The sequence below is a fragment of the Podarcis pityusensis genome, assembly GCF_964106645.2.
Source record: "Podarcis pityusensis genome assembly, contig: HAP1_SCAFFOLD_549, whole genome shotgun sequence".
In the NCBI taxonomy this organism is placed as follows: domain Eukaryota; kingdom Metazoa; phylum Chordata; class Lepidosauria; order Squamata; family Lacertidae; genus Podarcis; species Podarcis pityusensis.
Genome location: NW_028293311.1, coordinates 1 through 9,562, shown reverse-complemented (window position 1 = coordinate 9,562; position 9,562 = coordinate 1). Strand labels below are relative to the sequence as shown.

The following is a 9,562-nucleotide window of genomic DNA, read 5'->3' as shown; positions in this document are numbered from 1 at the left end:
GGACGAGCAACCCAACTGCAGCATTCAAGGGGAGGTTGTCTGGCAGGAGGCTGGAGACGGCTGGCTGCAGAACTTGAAACTGCTCCTTCACTCACCAAGCTCAGCTGCGGAGCCTGTTACTTCACGGAGCGACAATATCAAAAAGGCTCTGCCCTACTGATCAAGTGTGCAGGTGTTGGATCACACAGGAAATCCTGACTCCCAAAGGTCATCTAGTCCAACCCCCTGCAATGCAGGAATCTCAACGAAAGCATCCATGACTCCTTTCTCGTTTGTTCAGATGCTGCCCTCCGGAGCAGCAGAAATCTTCCACCTTGACCCCCCCCCCCCGCTGCACCAGAAACCAAAGTGAACATGCAGTAGAAAGAAATTTTATTGAATGTCTTTTGTATTAAAAAAAAACAAACAAACCCAAAACCTTCCTCCCCTCAAAACACAAACACATAAAAAATAGAATATGGAGGTTCCTAAGTCCAGAAGGCAGTGATGCGCAGAGCGGGGAACGTCTGTTTCAGGGATCACAGTGCCCCCCTTCTCAGCCCCCAATTCGCCCACCACCGTTGACCACGGCGGATCCAGCGCCCCCTCAGGAACTGGGTTCGGACGGCACCTTCTCCTCATCTGGGGGACAGTCCACAAAGTCCGCCAACATGGCTTCTGTTTCATCCACTTCTGTGCCCTGCAGGGGAAGAGAATTAGGTGGGGTCACTTCATTGTAGTTGGCATGACAACTCACCCCACCACCCACCGGAAGTATCCCCCCCAAAAGCGTCAATATATTAGGGCGCTCGGCCGAACAAAGTTTTGAAGACTGGTGGAAAAGACAGCATTTCGGCACTCAATCTAAAAAAAGACGTACACACACAGAGCAAACCCAGAATGCAGGCCTTCGAGAATCACAGAATTGTAGGCTTCCCAAGGGTCATCTAGTCCAACCCCCCCCCCCCGAAATGCAGGAATCAAAGCTGAAGCATCGTTGGCAGGTGGCCGTCCAACCTATTAAAAAACCTTCCGAGGGAGTCCCTCTGCCACTGATGGGCTCTTACCCTCAGGAAAGCCTAAACGTTGAGTATCTCCTTTCTTGGAGTTTGAAACCATGGGTTTAGACCCTGCCCTCCAGAGCAGGAGATAACAAGCTTGCTCCTTGAGGCAACCCTTCAGATACTGGAAGACGGTTCTCACGTCTCCTCTTTTCCAGGCTAAATATCTCCATCTCCCCCAGCTCTTCCTCTTAAACAAGGCTTGTTTTCCAGACCCTTCAAAATCCTGCTCACCCTCTTCTGCGCACCTTCCATCTTCTCACCAATATCCTTCTGGAACTGGGGTGCCCAAAACTGGACCCAAGTGGGGTCTGACCATTGTTCCCAGCTGCCACTGCAAGACCCCTCGCTGCTCCCTCCAAAGTTGGAGACTGCAGAACACACAGCACCTCCCCCCCCCCGCACAATAAACCATCCCAGCTCCAGACTTAGGAATCTGCCCTAGACACACCCTCCCCCCAGACTCTCTGCCGCCCCAGAGGACTTTTTCTGCCATCCAAAGTGTAGTCAGAATTATTTGGATTGTTCTTAATGACCATTTGTGCTCTTAAAAAACAAGGCGCCGTCAAAATATTCCACAACACGGCGGCCTGGTTGCATCCTCCTCCAGCGAAGGCTTCTCTGGGTGGGCTTCCCCAACCAGAAGGGTTTGGGCGGTTGCTGATAAAGAGTACAGCAAAGACGCCTGCCTCATCTCAAGAGGCGGGGGGTTCCAAAGGGCAGGGGCTGCCAGAGTTCTTACAAAAGCAGAACGGGTGTCGTGCGGCGCCTGCAGCAGGGCCAGATGCGCCGGCTGAACCAGCCAAGTGGGAGCAGGTGGGGCAAAGCGATCTCACAGGTAAACTGCTTTCAGACAACCACCCACATTACGAAGTGCATGCGAGTTCCTGATCTGTTTTCGGGTTTTTGCCGTGTTAGCTGTTCAAAAGCCTTAATGTTGTTGCTGCCAACTTTTCTGATTGACAATTTATCATCATCATCATCCTTTTGCAAACCACTTTGAGGTTTACTTATTTGCTTCATAAAATCTTTATGTGGTTTCACTGAGAAAACCTTTCCGGCTTCGAGGCTTTTCCCTCTACAATTGATCAGCAAAGAGATTTTGTGAAGCAAAACAAACCAATAAATAGAAAACAGCACCGTGTAGAAGTCAAACAAACAGCTTAATTTGGAGAGAGAAGAGCCAACTCTAAACTGATATAATTTCACTCCTTCTTTTGCCCTTTCTTGGGTGGGGGGGGGGGAGAAGATCAGACCCGGGACAGAGGACAGAACCAGAGAACTGCGAGTATCTGGAAGGGGGTCCCAAGGGATCGTTGTTCTTATTTTCATTATGCATTTTGCATTTATTAGATTGTAATTTTACACTGCGAAAGGCCTGAGATCTATGGGTCTACAAATTTACCAAACAAAACAAAACTCTCTGCCTGTAATGCCTTCATACTTAGAATAATGGAGTCACAGAACTGGGAAGTTGGGGGGCACCTAGTCCCACCCCCTGCAGTGCAGGATTCTTTTGCCCAATGTGGGGCTTGAACCCACGACTCTGAGATGAAGGGTCTCCTGCTCTACCGACTGAGCCGTCCCAGGTTCCTTTCCCCTTGGAACGTCAATGCCACACCCTGAGCTCCACTATCGCCCCGGAGTGGAAGATGCACCGTACAGAGCTCAGTTAACGAGGGAATATTCTTCCCCACATGTGCGGGGGGGGGGGGGAGCCGTGCCCTCTCTTCCCGCCCTGCCCCTCATGCCCACCTCCTCGCCCGGCGGCGGCTCCTGCTTCTCCGCCTCTCCCCGCAGCGCTGCAGCCTCGGGGGCCGCCCCTCCTGGCTCCCTCCGGCCCCCTTCGTGCACCACGACTTCCTCCTCCTCCTCTTCCTCCTGCCCCTGTGGAGTCGTGGTCCGGGGGGCAGCTGCAGCCGCGGGGCCCTCCTGCTCCTCCTGGGGGGGCTGCTTCTCGCCCTGCTCCTCCTCCAGCTTCACGGAGGGCAGGGGGGCCGCGCTGGGGAGGGCAGAGGAGGTGGGCAGAGGAGACGCCTGGCCTTCTGCCTTCCCCGGGTCCCGCTCCAGCCGGCCCCCTTCCTCTTCCTCCTCTGCCATTTCCTCTGGGGGGTGGAAGGCTTCCTCGTCCACCTCCATCAGGAGTCCGGCGGCTGCCTCTTCGTCTTCGTTTTCTTCCTCTTCCTCCTCCTCCAACTTGGGGGGCTCCTCCTTGATGGGCAAGACCTCCGGCGGCTCCTCGTCGCTCCGGTGGGGCAGCAGTGGGGGCGGCAGTGAGGGCAGCACCCTCCGCTCCTCCTCCTCCCCTTCTTCTTCCTCCTCTTCCTCCTCTTCTGTCAGGCCTTCCTCCTCGTCCTCTTCCTCCTCCGTCAGGCCTTCCTCCTCGTCAAACTCCTCGTCCTCTTCCTCCTCCAGATCCTCCCCAAACTCCTCGTCCTCCTCGTCGTACTCTTCCTCCTGGCCAGCAAAAAAAAAGGGTGGGTGGGAGAGAATCAGGACTGCAGCGTTGGGAGAGGGCCACCCAAAGGCCATCCAGCCCGACCCCGGTGCGCAGGAACCACAGCCTGATGGGCACCCAGCAAAGGGCAGCCTGCTACCTTGTGAGGGACCCCACTGAGGGTCATGCAGCCCAACCCCTCACCCCCCAGGGCGGAAAGAAACATGGCTGCAAAGGGGCCCCTTGCCCTCATCCCGCAACCCCTACTCGGGGCCCAGAGCAACCCCCTCTTCACCTGTCTGGTGTGGGGCTGACAGCCGGGGCTTGGGAGTGATGTCAACATTAGAGACCAAAGGTGTCTGTTTTTGATTTTAAAAACAATATTTCAAAATGAACGGCATTTAACCTCAAGATGAAATCCATCAGGGAATGACTTCTGTGAGGCTCCTGTGTGTCGACATTTTACAACCCTTGTGCTCTCTAGGCCATAAACTAAAATTGCTGTCTAACCCCCAAAGTGGCAGAAACAGCCAATGGTGATGTTTTCCCAAGTCTGTTTCAAGCTGGCAATCCAGCATCTTCTTGAAGCTTCCCGAGATTTTCCCAGGGACGAGGGAAGTGAGAGTGGGGCTGCCCACGGCCTGCTAAGGGCGACAACTGAGACCCAAACAGCCTGAGCACTTGGGGGGAGCAGAGACAGGTATGGAGCCAGGCGTGTTTTACATCCCATGACCTGCAACCTTTCTCAATGAACGTAGAAAAATGTCTGATGTTTTATGGCTATTTGCGTGTGACCCGTTTGCAGCTACTATATAAGCTCTGTTAAGTTGAGCTCTGTCCTACTGCAAGAGCGGATAATAAACCGGTTCCCTAACGGGGCTGCTGGACTTATTTCCTCGGTTCTGTGTTTTATTTCAAGGTGTTCCCTTCACCTGGGTAATGTCCCGGTGGTGGCGAAGTTCTTACCCCAGGGGGGAAAGCAGGGATGAATTTGACCCACAGGGTCACAGCACCTCCCGCCCCACAAGTCCTGCCTCTTCACTGACCAGCCCCTGCCTCCCCAGTGCACCTCTTCCTCGTCCTCTTCAAAGTATTCCTCGTCCTCCGGGTAGTCGTCTTCATCGTCCTCTTCCTCCTCGCTGCTGTTGATGTTGATGACGGTGGGGTCTTCCTCCACCAAGGCGGGGAACGGGGGGTCCATGGCCGCGGGGGAAGGGGAGGCGGGCAGCGCCAGGACAGCGGCGGGGGCAGGGGGCAGGGGCACACCCAGGGAGAGGGGTGGGGCGGGCGGCTCCGGAGGGGTCTCCTCGGAGGCTGGTGGGGGGGAAGGGGGTGCAGGGGGGGCTGGCGGAGGAGCGGGCGGGGTGGGGACCTGGGCTGCGATGGCCGCCACTACCATGGCGCTCCCAGGCCCCTTGCCGAGCTGCCCCTTGGGCACGATGACCACCGAGTCGTCCGAGTCGCTCTCCAGGGAGATCTCCACGTCCTCCTCCTCCTCCTTGTCGTAGTGGACGAAGACCGAGCGGCGCAGCTTGGCGCCCAGAGCCGCCTCGGCTGCCCCGGGGGACGTGGGCAGGGAGGGCTCCTCGGGGGCCAGGCGGGGGGGCAGCTGGGCGGGGGAGGCCAGGCCTGGGGGGGGCAGCCCCAGGGGATTGGCTGCCGAGGAGGCGGGGGGAGGGAGGAGGAGGCGGGGGGCCGAGAAGGGGGCTGGGGGCGCCGGGCGGAAGGGCGAGGCCAGGGCGGGGGAGAGCTCCGAGGGGCCCGGAGGGGGGGCCTGGGGACCCCCCGGTGGGGCGGCCAGAGGGAGCTGCAGGGAGGGCACACGGGGGTGCAGGAGGGCGTTGCAGATAGCCAGGGCCTCTGTGCAGAAGGAAGAGACCTGCGGAGGGAGGAAGAGGAGGAGGAGAAAAATAAAGGCCAAATTGTTTTCATTATTTTCATTCTTGCATTTTTCTTATTACTATTATAATTTTTAATTTGCAAACCGCCTTCCATCCGTTGATCTCAGGGCAGTCCACAACATAAAAATACAAGACGAAAGCACAAAACACAGATTATGTTATATCCTTATTTATACATGATATAGTTATTTATACCTAACGGGACTCAATTTCATTTAGCAGATAAAAATAAGAGCAGGCTGAAGACTTAAGGGGGTGGGGGAGAAACAACAATTAAAAAATGATTAAACATCCACAGAATTAAAGCTATACACCCACCCATTAAAGCTATGCAAATAATTACAGTACGATTAGAGGTGCGATCTCCTTTCTGATGCACAGATACGGGGAAATGGAGGGAGAGGACAAATGGGAAATGTATCTCCCATCTGCATAAAAGGAAGAGTTTTGGGTTGAGCTTAGATCAGAACCAGGACACATAGAGGAGAAAATGGGGTGGGGGGAGATTCAGGCCAGAGAATAGCCAGGAAATCCCGGGAGCTGGGGCTAAAGGAGAACTATTTCAAAACTGCCTATGAATGGTATATGAGCACCGTAAAGACTGAACTCAATATGCCAGTCAAGATCAGACAAACGCTGGAGACCCGGATTAAATAAAGCAGAGGACGCACACGTCCTTTGGATTTGTTCCCAAAGAGAAATATTCCAGAAATCAGTGCAGGCCAATATATCTGACATGCCAGGATATTTTCTACCTTGCTATCCAAAAGATGTTATTCTGGAAAATGAACGAGAAATAACGCTCAACCTCATTGCTGCGGCTAACATATACCGTATTTTTTGCTCTGTAAGACTCACTTTTTCCCTCCTAAAACGTAAGGGGAAATGTGTGTGCGTCTTATGGAGTGAATGCAGGCTGCACAGCTATCCCAGAAGCCAGAACAGCAAGAGGGATCCCTCTTGCTGTTCTGGCTTCTGAGATTCAGAATATTTTTTTTCTTGTTTTCCTCCTCCAAAAACTAGGTGCGTCTTGTGGTCTGGTGCGTCTTATAGAGCGAAAAACACGGTAAATGGTTCCGAATGGGAGAAAAAGGCCATTTCCTACTCTAGCTGAAGAGAGGGAGGAAACTGGCTTTGCGGCAGCTACAACTCACCCCCACCTTCTTGCAAAAGAAAACCTACTAAAGCAGCAGCCCCACAGGCTTGGGGGGGGGGCCTTTTCTGTGCTGCTCTGGAGCAACAAACTCAAGGATCGAGCCCAACCTTAAGCTGCTTCCAACCAACTGTAGCAGTTACTGCCTTACCTTGGTTTACTTTCTAATAATAATATTATTACAAGTGAAACTCAAAAAATTAGAATATCGTGGAAAAGTTCCTTGATTTCCATAATCAACTTGAAAGGTGAAGCTAATAAATGAGATAGACTCGTGACATACAAAGCGAGATCTGTCAAGCCTTGATTTGTTATCATTGCAATGATCATGGTGTACAGCTGATGAAAACCCCAAATTAACAATCTCAGAAAATGAGAATATTCAAGGAAATCAGCAAAACAAGGATTGCAAATTGAGCAAGACTGGACCCCTGAGAAGTAGAAGCACACCTCGCTTTGCATGTCGTGAGTCGATCTCATATATTAGTTTCACCAATTAAGTTGAATTACTGAAATAAAGGAACTTTTCCACGATATTCTAATTTTTCGAGCTTCCCATGTATTATGTATATGCTGCCTATTTGAATGCATTGCCCCAGCCACTCCTGGGCGGCTTTCAACAGAATATTAACACACTAAAAACTCAAAACATTAAAAACCACCCCGTATTATTTATGAATAAAGTAAAGCAATTCTTTTAGGAAACATTTAGCAGGGCCCAGCCAGGGGGTTGACTTCCCGCCTCCAGGACTGGCGAAGGAGGGGAGGAGGATGGGCGGATGGGCTGGCGAAGGAGGACCCTCCAGGCTGTGAGGCAGTCTACTTGCTGTGCAGAGACTAGGCCCTCCGGGGGTGGGGAGAGATGCCCAATGTGGGGAGGGGGCTCTTCCCTTCCTGCCCTGCTCCCCAGCTTCCCTTTGGGCCAAACCCCAAGTGGGTGTTGGGGGAAAAAGAGAGAGAGAGAGAGAGAGAGAGAGAGAGAGAGAGAGAGAGACTCACCTGGAGGTTGGGGTCGGCGCGCCCCTGGCTGAACAAGCGGAGGGCGCAGTGGAAAGGGGGCGGCCAGGAGGGTGGGGGGGCCAGCACCAGCGCCAGCAGGAGGCGGTGCAGCTCCCTGCGGCAGGGGGCGCTGGCGTAGGGGGACCCCAGGGGGGTCTCGGCTTGACCCAGGCGGATAAGCAGAGGGACCACCAGCTCCTGCAGCCTCTGTGGGGAGGAAGAAGATCAAAAGAAGTTGCTTTGGGGGGACATGCAAGACGGTCTGGGGGATCCTCCTGGCGGAACGGGGGTTCCCTAGCCCCCACCATGAGGGGAAGGAGGCAGACGGTCAACCAACAGACTCCCTGCCCTGCCCTGACTATCATTCTATCCTGTATCTTGTGTTTTATGCTGGAAGCTGCCCTCTCGTCTCTCCAACGAAGGGAGGGAGATAAATTTAACAATTAAAAAAGGCGCTTCAGGTTGTCATGACCAAAAAACCCCACAACAACAAAGCAGCTGGTCAGCTTATTTATTTCAAGTCAACCCCGAAGCAGCTTCACAAAGAGAATAAAATAGCCATTGATTTAAGGAACTATTTACAACATTCAACAGGACTGAAATCAACAAACAGATTCGAACATAGTAATAGTAATCACAGATCTCCTTTGAAATTCTCCTTCTCCTTGTCTTCCTCAAACCTCTCCGTCTCATTTTCCCGCCCTGAAAGCTCCTTGGGGCAGAGACGCCACCGGCCAACCACCACGGCGCTGCAAGGGGAAGGCTCTCTCCGGAAACCAAGAGCCGGGCTCGGCCGCCAGGACTGGCACTCCACCCCAGCCCCTTGCCTGGCAGCCCAGACCCCCAGGATCCCCAGGGCTGCCCCACAGCCCCCTCACCTTGTGGACCTGCTCCTTCATCAGGCTTCCGGTCAGGAGGACGGCACGGCTCAGGCCTGGGGGGCGGGGAGAGAAGAGTTGAGTCGGGGGGGTGAGTTTGGGTTGAGTGGGACTGGAGGAAGCAGAGCCCCAGGCCCGGCCCCCTCTCCACCCCGCTGCTGAGCTACAGGTTTCCTTACCTCGCAAAGCAGCCAGGCAGGTGCTGCTGTTGGCCTGGGAGTCCTGCTTGGGGTGCAGGGACCCCAAAGTGCCCAGGTCAGACAGCTTGGGCTTCTTGGGGGCGCTGGGCTTCAGGTCTGAGGCCGGCCGGCTGTCCCGCATCTGGACGGGGGCAGAGAGAGAAGGGGATGGGGAAGTTTTGGATGTTTTATTACACTTTTATAGTTGCTGGAGGCCACAGAGAGTGGCTGGGGCAGCCCAGTCAGATGGGTGGGGTACAAATGACAAAATAGTCATTACTGTTGTTATTATTTTAAAAAGAGGGAGAGAGGCCTTAAACCGGAGGCCAGGAGGGAGGGGTGGGGGAGAGAATTCATCAGCGCAGCTAAAATACTTCATTTGTATCAAATTTCAATTTGAGATTTTCTCCTAATACAACCAGACTGCAGCTACCTAAGATGCAAAACAAGGAAAAGAAGCAGAAGAAAATAAGAGATAAAGGGAGAGGAAAGAGAGAGAGAGAGAGAGAGAGAGAGAGAGAGAGAGAGAGAGAGAGAAAGAAAGAAAGAAAGAAAGTAAGAAAGAAGAAACGGGGAAATATTAGCAAAAATTACAAAAGAAGGAATATTTCCATGCACTAGATGAAAATATAATTATTTAAAACTACCAGTCAAGTCAGTACAACAAACTATCAGCTCCACTCTCGGTTCAACAATATTTCCTGGAGGCCTCGTGGCCCTTCATTTTCTTTTCCCTTTCCAATACTTCTTTCTTCATGGGGGGGGGCTCACCTTGAGGGTGTCGGCCGGGGGGCTGATGTCGCTGATCAGGTGACCCAGCAGGGCCTCGCTCTGGGTCCTGGGTCCCTGCAGGAGGCCACAGGCCGCCCCAGCCGTCTGGACCCACAGATCCAGGACTTCGTAGAGCCGAGTCCGCACCGCACTGAGGAGGAAGGAAGAGGAGCTGGAGGAGGGGGCAGCCTGGCAGGCCCCACA

General features: G+C 53.6%; 1 protein-coding gene across 1 annotated transcript; it reads right to left on the bottom strand.

Moving 5' to 3' along the window:
* Nucleotides 1–355: 355 nt before the first annotated feature.
* On the bottom strand, nt 356–9,553 carry LOC308469111 (uncharacterized protein; the record flags this gene model as incomplete). The annotated part of the gene is made up of 7 exons (XM_081024439.1): nt 356–679; nt 2,796–3,497; nt 4,547–5,356; nt 7,531–7,737; nt 8,409–8,464; nt 8,588–8,729; nt 9,359–9,553. Coding segments are annotated over 7 exons (2,205 nt in total), but the record flags the coding sequence as incomplete, so codon positions are not given.
* Nucleotides 9,554–9,562: the final 9 nt, after the last annotated feature.